Genomic DNA, 17,592 nt, shown 5'->3' on the forward strand with positions numbered 1-17,592 from the left:
AATTCATGTTTCTAATATGGAGCTCCTGTTTTGTCTTTTTGCTCCTCGTTCCAAACTTATTACCAAACTTTTTGGTGTTTTATTTGACAAATTAGATGAGAGAGCTGATCTGAAATATCTAATGTGGCGTTTCTCTTCCGACTAACCCGAGCTCTGAAAGCTAACGCTACTCTGCTGGTAATAAAGCATTACGGATACAGTCACTACTGTATTCAAAAACATTGTGACCAACAAGTGAAAACAAATGAGGGACGTCATTTAAAGATTTGGATTTCCAGAACACTCAAGAGTCTACAATTCACAAATTCTGAAATGTTCTAGAACCCTGAAACATTCCAGAACTCTCTCACATACGAGAAGTCTGACCATTACCAGAATTCCAGTCTGCCCATCAGCGTTCAATCTCTTTTTCTGTGTATTCTATGACTGTTAATAACTCATAATCAGTGCAATTTTTTAAAAATAAAACAAGCAGAAATGCGGGAGTTTATAAATGTCCTCTGTCCAATAGGGGGTTAATGTTTTTAGTGATATGTTTAGAACTTTTCACAAAGTCATGTCGAGGGCCAGATCGGCCCCTCTGTTTAGCGGCTTCATATTCGACATCCATGATTTAAAGGCTTTTTTAAAAGGACTAATAACTCAAACATGCAAAACGCGGAAGAAATAACGACAGCAGATGCAGGGTTAGCGCAGTAAAAATGGTCAATGACATTTTAATAAACACTGAAACAGATTGTAACTGCTGAACTGTCATACACAGATTATCTATGACACACAAAATGCCAAGGCCAGTTTTTCCTCTCTCTCTCTCTCTCTCTCTAGCTCTCTCTCTCTCTCTCTCTCTCTCTTCCTCTCTTTTTTTAAATCACTTATTTACAATATACTGAAGGTATGTACATTATGTGTCTCCTGAAGGACAAATAACAAAATACAGTCTCCATTTGCAGATTCTTTTTTTTTTTTTTTTGTATCAGTCCGTGTTTTTCATGGGCAAACAGAGGAGTAACATACCGTTATTTACAAGGACAACAACACACAAAACATAGAAGATATATATGCTGGTCACTGTTATACAGCATTTAATGGTAATATTAAAGAGTATTTTTCTTTTTTTTTTCTTTCTTTTTTCTACAATGAGACCTTGTTTTGACCACCTGAACAATTACTGAGACCTTTTCGAACCAAATAGCACTTCAAGGTCCAACATTTCAACATGGGAAATATGAGACCTTCAAGTAGTAATACAAAGAAATTCACTAGATTCTTATGCTATTTTTTCAAGCTGTATGAAGCTGTATGTTAAAGAAAGTCAGAGAGGACTATACACACTTGTACACATAGACAAAAATAACATCACAGTGAAAAAACAAACGTTTGAGCATTTTGTTTTAGTCTCTGTTCACCTTTCCATTCTTGTGGGGGTTTTTTTTTTGTGTTGTTTTATAGGAATACATAATTGAAGAAGAAAAAAAAAAAAAAAAAAGTCACGTTTTCTTTCATTCTTCCTATTCACTCTATGCTATCGAGCTTGGCGCTGTGCAAAAACTGCTCCACCTCTTGAAGAAGAGGCGTCGTGAAAATGGACGAGCAACCTTTTCTGCCTGGCTGTAAATAATATGCACTTTTCCCCAAATTACAGGACTTGGAGAAACAGTATTGTATATCGCAGAAAAGAGCGTCTGAGTCTAGCCAGCATCTTGTTTTCACTTTAATTAGTGGCTGCTCTATGAGCTACTGAAAGCTTATTCCACAGTATTTTGTATTAGCTTAGCTTATACAGCTGACAGATGAAGATTTGAAACCTTTCGACTACAGTTACAGGGGACGCTTGCCATTTAGCCCACGGGATTTTGAATACTGACAGCACCATACAACACACAGTTATTCTCACATATAGAGATGTCTATGGCAGAAATGTACGGATGCAATGTGGATATTACACCCTGAGAAATGGTGCAATGGACTAAAAAAAGATCAGCCTTGGTTTTCAGAGTGAAAGAAACGAACTTGGGACGGAGCAGACTTTGATGCATAGATGTTTGTGAAGTGACAGGAGCAGAAATATTGCCCGTTTCAAGCAGCAGATGGTGCTGTGCTTCACTCGTGTTGATGCACCAACTCTTCCTTTCACCAAACGGTAATGGCGCTTTATACTGGTGAGACTCACAGAAAGAGTGAGAACGGAAATGTTTGAAGCAGCAAATGATAATAAATAAGAACATAGTTGTGGTGGTGTGTGAGAGAAAACATGATTTACTGCATCAAGGTTGAAAATGCGTTTGTTTTTTTTTGTTTTTTTTTTGTTTTTTTGTTTTCCCTATTTTAGTCACAAGTGTTAAAACTTGGGGACACAAGATGTGACGGCAAACAGGTTTATAAAAAGAAAGGAAGCAATTCACAGACAATTTGACAACACTTTGGCGACTTGTAACCCTGTTGGCAGTGAGTCGAGGAGGATACGACATGAGAAAATTCAGAAAACCTCGGACGTCCTTTTGCTCTGCAAAGCATGTGTTCACATCTTGGCTTCGTCCAACTCATTTCAATGATTGTCTTTAGACTCAACCACTGGGATCGGGAGAACAAAAACGGCCTGCATGATTGGAGGAAAAAAATGACTCTGCGTTTGTGTCGTGTCGGATTGTCGTCTGTCTGCTCAACACAGGTGAGAGGAGCAGGTCGTCCCCGACCTCGGGTCACCGTCCTCCCACATTGTTTCTGTGTCTCCATCGCGGTTCCAGCCCTACCCTTCATCGTCTGCTTGGCCGACGGCTCAGTTCAGACTATGGAGTCCCAGTCAAAGTCATCTTGGATGTCGTCTGCCGCGAGCATGCGTCTCACCTGAAAGTGACCCGGTGGCAGTGCGTGTTGCTGCTGCTGCTGGCTCAGCTGGCTGTGATGACCTGAACGTGAAGAAAAGGACAGACACTCTATGCTTTAGCTGCAATCATCTGTTGCTGGTGCTGAGTGAATGTTTCCGCAGCCTTTTCAAATACAACAGGAAACTCAGGCTGAGTAAAATATTTTCTGGTTGGTGATTTTGTCAATGTCGATCACAAGTCAAAATTCAAACAACGAGCGTGTCTTGAATTGTAATACACGTAAAAATAGACTCAATACTACGAGTCATGACTCTTATTGTGACATTATCATTGCACCAATAATGCAACCTAAGGCTGTAACAGTCACATCTTTACCATAACTTCCACATTCAGTTTCTTAGAGGGGAATAGAAGTTAAATTTCAGCTTCGTGATTATACTGCAATCTCTGAAGCATTTTGCCAAAGTGTTATTAGATCCATTTTCTCAAGAAATGCAGAATCTACAAGAATTTCACAATGTTATTACTCTAATTTTGCTGGAAATGGTGGCAAAAAAAAAAAGAAAATCAAGAAAGAAACGCATGAAAGTGCAAGGACGGGAAGCTTTACTGTCATAATTAAACTGCTTATAATGACATTGAGGCCATTAAAAGCACATTTTCCAAGAAAACCAGCCATTTCTACCTGTTTTCTGAGGTAAGAGTTCAGCTTGATGAGATGCAGAAGAGCCTTAAAAACAAACTGAACTGTGTTTTTTTTATTTTGTTGATGAAGCAAATGATGTTTGGAAAGACTGTAATGCCTTCAGGAAAACTTCTGTGAATCTCATCTCGTTGCACACAATATTAACATACTGAATGGGCATCAAATTGTATTTGAAGATCATTAAAACTATTGTGTGTTGAGAAAATTAAATAGCAAAAAATGTCACGTGATTTGTTTCTTGTGAGTCCGTCAACTTGATGGAGGTGAAAAACTAACTGATGAAGAACATTTTTAACTGTATTGATGATTCTTTTAAGGTGAGGTGAGAGAATCAAAACTAACAAATCGACAAATTAAAATATCTGTTATTAAAGCTGAAACTATCACCCAAACATATCTCCACATCAGGAAGGCCTCTGACCTGTTAACAGGGCGATGGAGGAGTCTCCCGTCATGGCGGGAGCCGTGTTGCTCATGAGAGGCAGGTGTGGATACCCTGGTGGTCCCATCAGAGAAGACATGTTCTGTCTCGAGTCCATGTACATGTTCCCTGCGGGAGGACGGACAAAAGGCCAGTGACTAACTGTCAGATTGCTTTCCCAACATTCACACACGCAAACTTGTCTTTACAGAACACGAGCTGTTATCATGCGCGCCACACAATTTCACTGCCATCTTATGCTAAGCCCAAGAAATCCCCCAGAATCTGCTGTCACTCAGTGGATTTCCCACTGGAGAAATATCCCCTCGTCTTCGTATCTCTACTTCAGTTGCCACGAAACTGACAACATCCATAATTCCCTTGTAAATATATAATGGGCCAACAATGGCACAGCGAGCAGGGAGACAGTAACTCAGCTTCAAGGCCTGAGCTGCAGCGTCCGTCACCGCGAGCGAGTTCAGAAATGTCCCTGAGCAAGTTTCAGAAGGCCGATTGTCAAAGGATGAAATTAGGCAACTCAGTAATGAGTTTCTTAAGTGTTTTATTTATCTTGTTACATAGATATTTTTCACAGAGTGTCAGGAGAAAATGAATGTCTAATGCATTCATTTTACAGCTCAGTTTCATTACCATACGATCATCCAGTCATATTCTGTTTCCACTTTAAGGAAGTGAAGGTCCAGAGCTCATCAGTCTATTCCAGCTATCATAGTCAAATGGCACCCTGTCAGATCTCACAGGTAACCAAATGACCATGCACTGTGAAGCAAGCGAGTCATTGACTCACCGAATAGGCATGTCTTAGGATGGTTAGAGAACATGCCAGGACAAAACACCCATGCTTGTACATGAGGAACATGCATACAGAAAGGCCCGTTTGGTGAGCGACTTTGAACCAAAAGCCTTTTTGCTGTGAGACCGTAGTGTTAACACACTATACAAGCATGCTAGGAAAACCTATATAATCAAAAACGTGTGTGGACTGACCCGTGTTGATGTGTTGGTTGTGTTGCCCCTGCTGGTTGTGATGGCTGGGCTTCGGGTGCATGGCCCCGTGCGGCTGAGCCGGATGCTGCTGCTGCGGCGCTTGCGGCGGTGTCGGGTGTTGGACCTGAGGTTGTGGGTGGTTGGCGCTCTGCGGGGGGATGACCCCCGTGGCAGTGAAGAACTGGTTGATGGAGGAACACAGGTCAGCCATCTGGGCGGGATCCAGAGACCAGTTGTTGAGTTCGGCCTGCCGCATGCTCTCCTTCAGACCTGACAGACGGAGGAAGCAGACACAGGCTGAGACACGATAAAATATATTATAGTTTAACTTTGATGCTTGCAACACAAAATATGAAATAGGACTGCAGCAAGTAATATAAATGATGACTGTATTCTTGCATTCTGACATTTTAAATGAGCATTTGATAATATCATGTTAATCATCCGGTTGAACATGTGTTCAGTTCTTTAATAGCCGGTATCTCTTCTTATGTTTCTTCGGCGCTGCTTTGTCTCCCTCTTTAAGGGCGTCCATGGTATAACCCTTCCACACGTACGTTTGCACATACAAACAAACACACGCACACAGCGGGAGTTAATGAGTGCGAGTGGCTGGCTGGCACGTCAGCTTGGCTCCCAGGTCACTGCTGCAGCCATGTGTGGCAGAAGTGTTTGCACCAAACAGGTGGGCAATGATGACGGCACAACACTGTAACCCGAAAAGAGTTTCCTGTCCTGTATCTGAGTTTATCGGGTTCTGTTAAATGGGCCGGAAGTTGACGACACACAGAAGCATCCACCAAAGAGGAAGAGACAACAAACCTGTTTACACACCTTTTTCTCCATCTCTCCGAGGATTTTCACTAAGGTCTTATCTCACGTTGAAGGAATACTTAGTTATTCACACCATCATACATCGGTGAACAGATGGCTCCTCCAGCAACAACTAACCACTTAGCCTTCATTGATAACTCGCCTTGATAGCTGAAGGGAGCCAGCAGTGGCTGCAGTCAGACAGACAGCGGCTGGGGAAAGTCTAGCGAGGCGGAGAGCGGTTATATTCCTGCCATATGACTCCCCACAAGCATTTCCTACTATCTGAAACAGCTCTGAATCAAGTGTGTAAATAATACAGTTTTGGGTAGTTTTAACTTCAGTGTTTTGTACTTTTACCTGAGATTCTCTGGTATAATCTGAGGTACAATTTACATATATTGAATTAAGAATCCGTTATTATCAAGACATTTGTTTCCCATAATACTCTATGACAGCCCTAATGTGAAAAGCAGTGAATTAATACTCTACAACTACATATAACAAAATGCATAATTTGTATAAGACTGTATCATTTTAAGAAGTGTAAGGACATACAGTCTGAGACAACTATTCCTACTTTGAAGATACATGAAGATCATACACTATGCATAAAATCAGAATGTGTATGTGTGTATTAAGTGCTTTAATATCTGCAGATATTTTTATTCGGTTGTTGTTGCATTAAAGCAACACTTTTTCTCTCATTTAAGCAAATTCATTAAATACCAAAATTAATTACAGTACAGTGCAGTAGTTTTATTTGTAATCAGGCAGCATCCTACAATCAAATAATGCAAACTGGAGTATATTACCTTTTTACATCCTTATTGTGGTAGATTATGTTATTCCCATGACATGCTTTGTTTCTCAGGACGTTAACTACTGTAATATAAACCAATGATCTGTGAAGAACAATGATGCCTGTCCTGAGGTTCAAGGTTATCGTTAAAATGGTGGCAGTGTGAGGCTATGAGCCAATGAAATACTCAGCTTGACTCACCTGTATGCACAAAACAAAAGCATGCATGTATCATGCCTATTTGTGTTTGGATCGGTGACAATCTTTATGAAAACTTAACGAAAATGTATACGTAAAGTCTGAGATGTGTTTTATAACAATCCCCAAAAACCCCACTGTATTATACATCATTGTGAAGTGATGCTCAATGGCACGATGGTTTACAGTCAACCTCAAGCACAGCCACTCAGTATTGCTCTCCAGACAACATGCCCGCTCGCATCTAGTACGACCAGACGCTGAATCTAAAACCACTATTTGTATTGACTTCATCCAAAAAGGACACACCCAAGCTTCTATTCATCAAACTGTCATCTGATATTTTCCCAAAATGAAATTCATAAGGCGTGTGTGTGTGTGCATGGCGGCGACAGAGACAAGAGGTTCAGCCCCGTCTCTTTGGAGGCGAGCCAGAGACAGTGGAGGATGGCATTACCAGCGGTGTGAGGGAGGTCAAGCGTTGCAGGCGTAGAGAGGAAGAGAGAGACAGCAGCAGCCTGTGTGTTATAAGACCAGCCGTCGTCATCAATCGTGTGTGGATGTTGCCGGCTTTGTGCACTGACCGTGATAAGAGGCTGTTACTGAGCTGGGACCTAATTGGATTATTCACATCATACAATTGGGAGGGAGCGAGACAGCCCTTTTGTGTGTGTGTGTGTGTGTGTGTGTGTGTGTGTGTGTGTGTGTGTGTGTGTGTGTGTGTGTGTGTGTGTGTGTGTGTGTGTGTGTGTGTGTGTGTGTGTGTGAGAGAGACAGAACATAGAGCGGCAACCTCTCGATGCAGGATAATGACTTTTATTAGGCCTGCCCTATTACAACGCTGGATATTATAATATTGTGCCTCAAGGGCAAGTGGTATATTGAAGCACTGAGAGAAATCACAATGGTTTAATCAAAGTAACTGATTGGCATCATAACCATTTTGTCAATTTTCTCCATGTTTTAGTGGAGACACATGCTGTACACACAAGCTCTATCAATGTCCATTTCAGACGTCCACACTGACGGCGTCACTGCTCTTAGAGCGCGCGCGTGTGTGTTTGTGTATGTGCACTACCTTGAAACGGGGAGAGGTCCACGTCAGCCCAGTTGTAGCTCGTAGCAATGCGGCAGCTCTCTTTCAGCCAGTCCAGGTTGGGGTACCAGTCTGATGACATTCCTGGGACACACACACACACACACACACACACACACACACACACACACACACACACACACACACACACACACACACACACACACACACACACACACACACACACACAGTCCTTAAAACTAACACTCAAATATATTTCTAAACGCTTTACAGGAAGTCTGCAGTTGAGTACCAGAGAATTTCCCCCCAAATTACACCTTTCTTCCAAAATCACAGACACTGCTTAAAATCAATGGAAATAATGACTTTGATGACATTGATATAATGCACTATTTTATTAAAAAAAAAAAATTATAATTCAAAATATCAATTAAAAAAATTATTAATGATAATAATAAGTATTGCTGAGAATGCTCACTCAAGAGATGAGATGAGATTGTTATTTTTTTGTTATGTGCTGACAGCTGACAACATCGTAACTGGCTTCTTATAATTAAAGTCAAAAACATTTCACTGGACTGTTTCACATTTGTTTGTAATGTTTAAGCCACTTAATTAAAACATATGACTGAAGGAGAAAATAAACATAGGTAAACTAAAATGTCTCAGATGATTTTGAGTAATATTGAACATTATTACCTTTTCAAAGGCAGAATTTATAGCAGGAGTGTGTTACATGATCATATTACATTGAACGAGTGCATCTAATAAAGCTGCCAATGAGGGAATACGAAAGGTGACTTTTTTATGAAGTTTTGGGGGCTTTTTGGTTTTCCTAGTCATGCTTTTGTTGTATTTCTTCTACATCACACTGCTTAAATGACCTCTCTTGTATTATTCTCCTTTATATTAAAATGATTCAAACATCCACTGAGGTTCATTGGGCACTGGATCTGATCCCAGCCAATTCTGGGTAAAGGCACGGTACAATGACACACACGCATGCATGCACCCCCCCCTCCCCCATCGTCAACAGCCCACACAAATTGTTTAATATACTTAAATGTCAAAAGTAGGTTAAGCTGAAGTATTTTAAATTATTTCCAAGCAGTAAACTGACAAAATGATGCAAAAGCGTCTCTGTCTGTTCTGTAAACAACCACAAGGTGGTATGAGTTTACACAGAGAAAAATAACGGCAGGCTTTTGCTTCTGAGGGAGAAAAAAAAATGAGAAGATGCTTTTCACCACCTTCCCCATCACAAACTAAACACCAATACCATCGCAGGCCGTGGATCAAAGACAGAGGGGCTGCTTTCATTCATCCTCGGCTCTGTGGAGGGGAATACTAACCTAGATAAATAATGTCTGAATAGTCTTTTTCACTGGCCTGAGAGACACAGAGGAGGAAAAAAAAAAAAGAAAAAAAAAAGCAAAGACTGGGAATACGAGCGGGAGAAAAAAAAATCTCGGAGAAGACTGTATCAGTGCAGCCTCATCATATCATCTGCTCTGGGACCTTATAGAGGGAAGAACATAATATAAATGCAACGAGTTCGTACAAAGACAAGCCTATTTTGATGCACAAGGTGAATTTCATTCAGACCAATGTGGCTTTTGGAACCAGGAGGTGTACTTGTGCTGCAGTGCTGTGGGGATCTATACCAAGTACATTGAGAGTTCCTCTCACCAGAATAAGGAAAAAGAGATATGTGGCAGAGGGCAAAAATGATTATATTGGACACGGAGGTTTTGAAATATGAATTTCCTTGTCACATAAGGTATTTTTTTGTTGTAAATGGTGAGTAATATATTAAAAATTTGTCAAAATTACATGAACATGAATGACTTTGAAGCTTGATGCCATGATATAGAGACAGGTATACCCACTGATCGCTCAGAGGTGGAATTAAATAAATCTAAAGGTATTCTCATTGTGGTATTCTAAATATTGGGCATATCTGCAGTATCTTATTCATTATAATCAAAATACTTTTATAATCTCAGGCAAAAACTACTTCAAAACCTGGGTGAATGAGGATATTGCATTGATGCTGAGAGTGATGACATGAACTCAGTTTATTCTTATATGCTGCTTTGTCCAACTTGGAGGCGAGCACCAATGCAATCTGACAGTGGGGGTGAAACGCAGGGTACACACTGAAGATGTGAACAGTCCATCACAGGTCACACGCAGACAGATGACCACACCTCAATTCAGCGAGACCAATTGGCCTAATATACATGTCTTTCCCCCATGTTCATCCTCCTCAGACAGGAGCAGGCTCAGAGGTCGTCAGGCCTTCTGCCTCGGCTGGTTCGGGTGAGAGCAGAGCGGCGAGCGAGAAGAACAGCACGAAGCAACGATAGACACCGGCCAGGTTTTTGGTGGTGGGAGTGCCAGGAACCACAGCAGAAGTGCCTCACGTTTACTCCTCGTGATAAACTAAGCAGACTGACATGATTGAGTTTCTGCTGCTTGTATTTACACTCTGCACAACAGCAGTAGTGAACAAGCATTAAAATGGGCAGCGTAAAGCAGCAACTCACTAACACCCAACTCCCAGAAACAGTATGATCTCTCATTAATGAGGCTGAATTACTGCAACCTGATGGCAATAATAATATCCTAGAGCAAGGTTTTCAAAGCCTAACACTGTGGGTCCCTCTGCAGACAACTCGCTCCGAGCTGCAAACATAAGATATGCTTTCTTGTGCCTGCATTTGTTTACATTTTTGGCAGACTGAAAATATCAAGTAAGTCAGTATTAGCTATCAGCATTGGCTATTTACTGTGTACATAGCTATTTAGAACTTTGACCGTATATAGTAGAAAACCCGGAATGTCAGGAAATTGGTGTGGATTTATGATTATACGTATTAACATATGTGTGGCAGTGAATTCTGAAACAAGTGGACAAAGGATTTGCCTTTCACTTCACGATGCACCTTTTTTTTTTTTAGCTGTTACCTTGAATACGATGAAATAACTCAGGAGATTCACATGTTCCTGTGTTAATATTCAAATAAACTGACATTTAAATGGTAACGTCTTTGGTTTGTCTGAAATATGACCCACAGCAACAAGAAAACTGTCATTCTATGATCCAACGCTGTATTGTCCTCATACTAGGTTTACTTGCAGTCGTGTCAGCATGCATGTGTGTGTCGGTCCTAAAATGGGGTGTGGTCCTGTATATCATTGGCACATTGTTATCTTGAAGCAGCGGGGAGGCCGTGCAGCTGATTATCTACAACCAAGTCTTGAAAGACCAAAGTTGTACCGTCAATTCAAGGACGCATTATCAAGATAGCGGTGTTCAGTCAGTATAGTTTACTGTGCACAGCACTTGTTTAAAAAAAAACAAAAAAACAGAAAGACTCAATAGAGCAAAAGTCCATCAACAAAACACCAATTTGGCAAAGTGCAAGCACACTTTACTCTCAAAGGGAACACAATGTGACACTATATTTTTTTTCTTTCATCTCCAGCATTAAAAACAGTGCTGGAACAAGCAGCTCTATTTGATCTTCCTCATCCCTCTCTAAACTCAAGATATGGCTCTTTCATGAATACCTTTGCACCAGATGAAGATGGTTGAATGAAGGGCATGCTTTGTATTGCCTCTGTGCCCTTGTCTAATTCACATTGAACTCACACTCTGCCTCACGGCAGCGACACGTGTCGTTATCTTCTGACTAAGATCAAGGCTTGTGTTGTATGATTTTTGATCACAGCATCTCCAGAAGGAAATTGTGGTACAAAAAAAGACCTGTACAAGTACAACCTCTTGAAACCAAATGTCTTAGTTATTCAGGATCTCTAGAAAAAGCTCTGAAAATCTTTATGTGTATTGGGTGTAAGCCCTGTTGTACTTGGGCAGGCTGTGAGTCTAACAAAGTGACTTATTCTTTGTTTAATAGCGTAGTTCCCGCTGAAACACAACACCTACTGTAGAGGCCTTGGGAATGGAAACCGGTCCAGACAAGCCAAGTCATGCTCTTTCAGCCGTGTGCTCACCTGTTGTGGGGCAGGTCTGTACGCTGTGGTGGGACAGAGACGGGTGCTGCTGGGAGTGTCCAGAGTGCTGACCGTGCGCTTGGTGCTGACTGTGGGTGGAGTGAGGCGAAAGGTGAGGGTGGTGAGGGTGGTGCGACGTCTGGCTGTGGTTGTGTTGGTGATGGTGGCCACCGCCTCCCCCGCTCCCTGCGCCGGGGGAGTGTTGGTAGGAGCAGGCGGTCCGGGCCTGCTGACTGGAGTCGCCGGGCATACTCATCAAACCTACCCAATTAAAAAAAACAACAACTTTAAGATGGTTCATAACTGGCGGGGATACGAATGGTAAATAATTAAGAAATACATGCATCAGACAAACATGAACTTTTATCAACTACATGAAGGAAATGGAGGCCTGCTGAGAAGCCGCTTGGTTCAGTTGGTAGTTTCTTCCCATCCTGAAGTCGGTGGTTGGATCTCCGTTAATGGATGAAAAGTGTCAGCTCTGCTTTATTTAGATTTTAACACTTTCATTTGATATGCTTTGTCTGGTCTGGAGTTGAAGATACTTTAATCACAATGCACAGGATATAAATTTGCAGTATATAATACACCCCTCCTTTGGTATATGTCCTCCACAGCCATCGAAATCAAATTGCACCTCATACTGTAATAAGTCCTTTTATCATTTACCACATGAGGAAGATGTGTTATGTGTTCAGGATTTAATTTAAGTGTGATGTTCCAACATTTCATTGAAATTTAAATAAATAAATAAATAACAAACGTGTGTGCACCAATAAATAAACAACAAAACAAGAAAAGTTGAAGTTATTAACAACCTTATTGTTTAATTTATGCACACAGCGATGCTCCCATTTGTATCCAATTACAATGTAAAACGCAGTGGAGGCTTGTGGCGGTGGAAGAGCTCGGGTGTGCTTATCACCAAGCTCACACAGGGGATCATGGGTGACACTACACAGCCAAAGATTTCTGACAAACCAGCGAATGTGCTTTTATTGGTGAAATAGGAGGTTTCAATGATATTTCAATAATACACCAAGCTTCTGTTAGCAAGGAGCAAAGCAGCCACTTCACTTTTTGGCTGATATCTATCAATCACAGCAGTCTGCATTTAGTTATCATTTCTTTCTAAATGGTATTGGTCACGTTCTTTTATTTCCCCAGCCAGCGCATATTTATATCTAGGGGTGGTGCCAGAAGAAATAATGTCCCTGCGGAGCCCTGAGTGCGGTTCTTTATCATCACAAGGTTTTCTTCATCCACTTCTTTCTCTCCTTGCTCAGCTACCGTGCTAACTACCCTCCCAGTTGACACCAATTATCTGAGGGTTTCTGCAGATTGGAGCTGCGGCTAAATAGGTCAAATGTTTCCATGTAGAGTGTGCAAGTAACCATGGTGCAAGTAAGTCATTTTTAAATTCACTCGAATCTTTCAGGATTTGTTTACTGTGAATATTTATATCGCACTGACAATGATGGTCACATTCGAGCAAGGCAGTTTGTCTTTTATCCATTTGATAGTTTCTTACATTTTGTATGGTTGCGTTTTTTATTTGTTATTATTATTATTTTTTTATTATTATTATTATTATTAATTAACCCTAAAACCTTTATTAGACAAAGAAATGATAATATAGTAATACATAAAGTAGCACAAATTTTCTCAAAGTTTTCAGTCATTCTTATTATTATTTCAGGCTTTTTACTTTTCCGAGAAAAAATCGAAACATTGGGTGTAAAACTAAAAAAAAACAAGCTGCTCTAAACAAAATAATGAGTTCAGGCTGGTGGTTTTTCCTGCTGCTAGTTATGAAAATCGTCTACTGATGCACAGACGCTCACACACCGTCTCCCTCATCAACTTATGGATTTTATAGTATTTTCTTTTCCCCCAGCACAGCAGAGGATTCTTGTGAAATGCAGTTTCTCGCATGTATAGGTTACCCCACAAGGGTATCTGCTTCACTTTTCATCACTGATGCTGACAGCTGCAGAAACTTTCAGTTGGCGGCTGCCTTGTTAAATTTTCAGACAATGTTACATTGTCTTTCCTGCTGTATTGAGCCGGACCTCGGTGGTTTAAGTATTTTTCTCAAACTCTTTAATGCAAGTTGAGTTAAATGTGAATGTCTCTTGTACATAGGCGTTATAGTGGAGGCGAGACATTGTTAAGAGTTTATCATTAAGTGGACCATCGGAGTGCAACTTCCTCAAACTTTTCACATTTCATTGTTAAATATCGCTCACATCAGGGTCTTATTAAAGTCTTCTGACCTTTTCTTTCATCTGCCGTGTCACTGCTTATCACTGAAAAGCAGAAACAACTTCGACGGTGATGTTAAGATCTCGCCAACAAGATAATAATATGGAAGCGGATGAGTGTATCAAGTCTATTCAAGCCCACTGAGTGAATTCTTCTGCTGCCACCAGGGAGTCGTTACACTTTATCTGCTTGTAAAAGTGATTTAAAAAAAAAGAAAAAGAAAAAGAAAAAAGAAGGAAATTCTGTTACTTTTTTCTCTCTCGGCTCCCTATCTAGTCACAGCGTTCTCAAAAAGCTTCTTAGTCATTGTTTCATCTGAATTTACACCTGACTGAAAGCCACACATGCTTTTTGTTTTAACACTGTAGCACATGTTTCCCCCCCCCCCCTCTCAAATTATTGTGTGGGTATTTTGAGAATGACCAACTCTCACTGGAATCAACAAAGTAAAGCAACAAAGAACTCAAGATTGCAGTGACATTCATGAAGCACAGTGAGTTTTGTTAATGTGACACAGGGGAAGTTGGATTTCATAGCTTTTTGTTTTTCACGTGTCACAATGGAGAAAGGCCTGCGTGACCTTGTCCGACGGTGACAGACAAGAAGGGCCCGTCCAGTCTGGTGTACTGATGGTAAAGTTTCTGAAGAGTGAGAGCCTCACTCAGAGAACCGGAGCCATGGAAATAACTTTACATTCTCAAAGCCACACAGTAGAATAAATGAATCTCCTGCCCAGATCTGAAAGCGAACAAAGGATTGATTCATTATCTTTCATTAAGTTTATTCTTTTGTCTCAGGCTGCACCGTGGGGGTGTCGGGAATCTGCATGTTCTCCCTGTGCCTGTGTGGGTTTTTGTACTCTGGTCTCCTCCTGGTTAAAGGGTGGCAACCTGTTCAGGGCGTATTCTCCCTACGATCTTGAACAGGATGAAGTGGTACAAAATAAAATAGGATGGGTGTTTTCATTTGTCTGGAGCTAACCTGCAAATTGCGACACCACCTGAGTCTGTTACACTCCGGCATGTGGCCTGATAATCGCTGTGGCTTTTAAAAAAAAAAAGACGACAAGCTGTCTCTGTGACTCAAGTATGACTCAAACTCTCAAATACAATGACAACTGTTCTCAGCTCAGCCTCATGTTGAAAGGACCTTTACCAGGACCCGCTAAACCCATTGTCTTCATTATTTTTCTTCTAGATCTTCATGTTGTATGTGGAGATCAACAAACCCCGCCCCACCCACCCAACCCCCAATTTTTATTCTCATTGTCTTATCTTTTTTTTTTCTGTTCGCACTCCTGACCACAAATTGAAAGGGACCTTGTCAGAAGGTGAATCCAGACAACAGTTGCAGAACTCAACAGAGCGCATCAGTCTCCACCGTTACAGAACATCCGAGCATGTGTGTGTGTGTGTGTGTGTGTGTGTGTGTGTGTGTGTGTGTGTGTGTGTGTGTGTGTGTGTGTGTGTGTGTGTCTGAGCTATAGCAAGAGAGAGAAGGTGATAGGAGGGTGGAACGATGGTGGGGGGTCCAAGAGGGAGGAGGCCTGGTGACCTGAAAGCTTCAGGAAGCAATTAGTGGGATGCTTCACAAACTTTAGAACCGATCTAATTAGCTGCTATCAAAGCTTCAGAAGCCTTTGCTCTGCTCGACTACAGATGTGTTTGTGAGTTTCTTTTTTCTTTTTTTTCTCCTTCTGTTATATTCTTACACTTAATTGCCTTTACTCATTTGACTGAGCGAGCCATAAAATTCAGATATGCAGAACAACAGATTGTTTGTTTATTAAAATACAATAGAGTAGGAGTAATGTGTGGTGGAGGTTAATGCTGAAATGTCTGCTCCGAAAGCAATGTTAAATTGTTTGAATTTGATGAGGAGCTTAAGCTCGGCAGTTAATTATTAGCATGAGGCCTGACACAGAGAGTTTATGAGACTTTTTTTTTTTTCTGCACACGAACACATGCACACAAAACAATGCTCTACGTACAGACGCACATAAGACTGAGGGCTGAGACTCACCTTGCTGTGAGAAGGACTGCTCAAAGACGCACTTGTAAAGGCTGCGGAAAGAAGCGCTGAGGTCTTCAAAGTCCGAGAAACAGAGCGACTTGTCCCGCGACTCGGGGACGGGTAAACCGTACTGGGGCTGCGAGGGAGGAGGGGGTGGCGGTGGCGGCTGGGTGGGCTGCTGGAGGCTCAGGGACTGGGACGAGGGCTCCGGGTGGCTGCTCACCTTCAAGACAGACAGGGAAGAAGGACAAGATCGACTGAAGGTTGAATTCTGCACTGCAGCTGAAACCCTGAGATCAACTGAGGGGACATTACGATAGAGTGAATGCCTTCATGAAGGGAGGGGTAAAAGTACATGGTCTCCATGGATAATTGACTGTAAAAATATAATTAAAAGTACGTACTATATGTTCTGCTATAATTCAGTCATTTCAGCGCTGTGATAAAGCCGTGTCAATGTGATACTCAGGTTTCCACAAGCTTGACACAGAACCGTCCCTGAGCTCACAAATCCCACATCAGAGCCTCTGACACACTGGATCCTCCACTTAAAACGCTCAAGAGGCATCTGAACTCTAACGCAGGAGGAGACAAAGGAGGAAGGAGCTGGACTGCTGAACGCAGCAGCTCGACACACAGGTTTGTGTTTGTTCCATCTTTAGGGACGGTCGTGAGGAAGACAAAGACGACAAGGACGCAAGAAAACAAATTAAACAGGCAACTCGCCTTTTCTGTGTCTGGTTGAATGACAGCGAGCCTCAATTACTGAGTAAACAGTGTAATTTTACCTGTGCACAAACTGATGTTAATTGGCTTTCAAAGCGCCGTCCAGTGACTTTTGCCTGAAAAATCTTTTACTCTACATAAAGCTTCCACATCGACACATACAAAACCATTTTTTTTTTAAATTGGCTTTCTGTTAATGGTCTGATAGTTTGGGTTTTTGCTTTGAGTGTAAGAAATAATTTCACCTATAGATAACGTGTCAAAAAAAAGCCTATTTTGCCAGCCTGGATAATACATTCAAGGAGTTTGTAGAAGATTTAGCAATAAAACTCTACACTTATCTTAAAGTTAGAGGAATTGTTTGTGTCATTTGTCAGAGAGATGGCAGAGTACAAATTATTGTTCTACTTTCTCTATTAAAATAAAAGTATTATTATGAACACTTAACTACCATAATGGTGTACAGCAGAAACCTTCATAAGAAAAAAAAGGAAAAAAAGGCTAGAAATGTGGGAAAAGGTGTAATTTTTAAAGAAAAACACTCAATCCGTCATCTTTACCACATGAGTGAGACCAAAATACACAGAGAAAACCCAATGCCCATACACTTTACAGTCAAGACAAATGCACCATGCTGTAATAAATTCCTATAAAATTGAGAAACATACTATATTTTACTATGAAACTTCATCACAGTCTAATAAGTCACTGCTTGAAGGTACTGCATAGAAGTGTGAT

At 41.1% G+C, this 17,592-nt stretch overlaps 1 protein-coding gene across 1 annotated transcript in view; it reads right to left on the reverse strand.

Annotated features, from left to right (window-relative positions):
* Positions 1–1,132: 1,132 nt before the first annotated feature.
* Positions 1,133–17,592, reverse strand: part of LOC308112719 (forkhead box protein J3-like) — a 66,201-nt gene continuing 49,741 nt past the window's right edge. Inside the window, exons 9-14 of the mRNA XM_080468450.1 lie at positions 16,138–16,351; positions 11,851–12,111; positions 7,852–7,953; positions 4,961–5,230; positions 3,953–4,081; positions 1,133–2,906 (exon numbers count right to left, since the gene is read on the reverse strand). Coding sequence (XP_080324576.1) covers positions 2,782–2,906; positions 3,953–4,081; positions 4,961–5,230; positions 7,852–7,953; positions 11,851–12,111; positions 16,138–16,351 — 1,101 coding nt within the window. The 3' untranslated portion in view covers positions 1,133–2,781. The remainder of the gene's footprint in view (positions 2,907–3,952; positions 4,082–4,960; positions 5,231–7,851; positions 7,954–11,850; positions 12,112–16,137; positions 16,352–17,592) is intronic.

This window comes from Lipophrys pholis (assembly GCF_963383615.2).
Source record: "Lipophrys pholis genome assembly, chromosome: 8".
Classification (NCBI taxonomy): Eukaryota; Metazoa; Chordata; class Actinopteri; order Blenniiformes; family Blenniidae; genus Lipophrys; species Lipophrys pholis.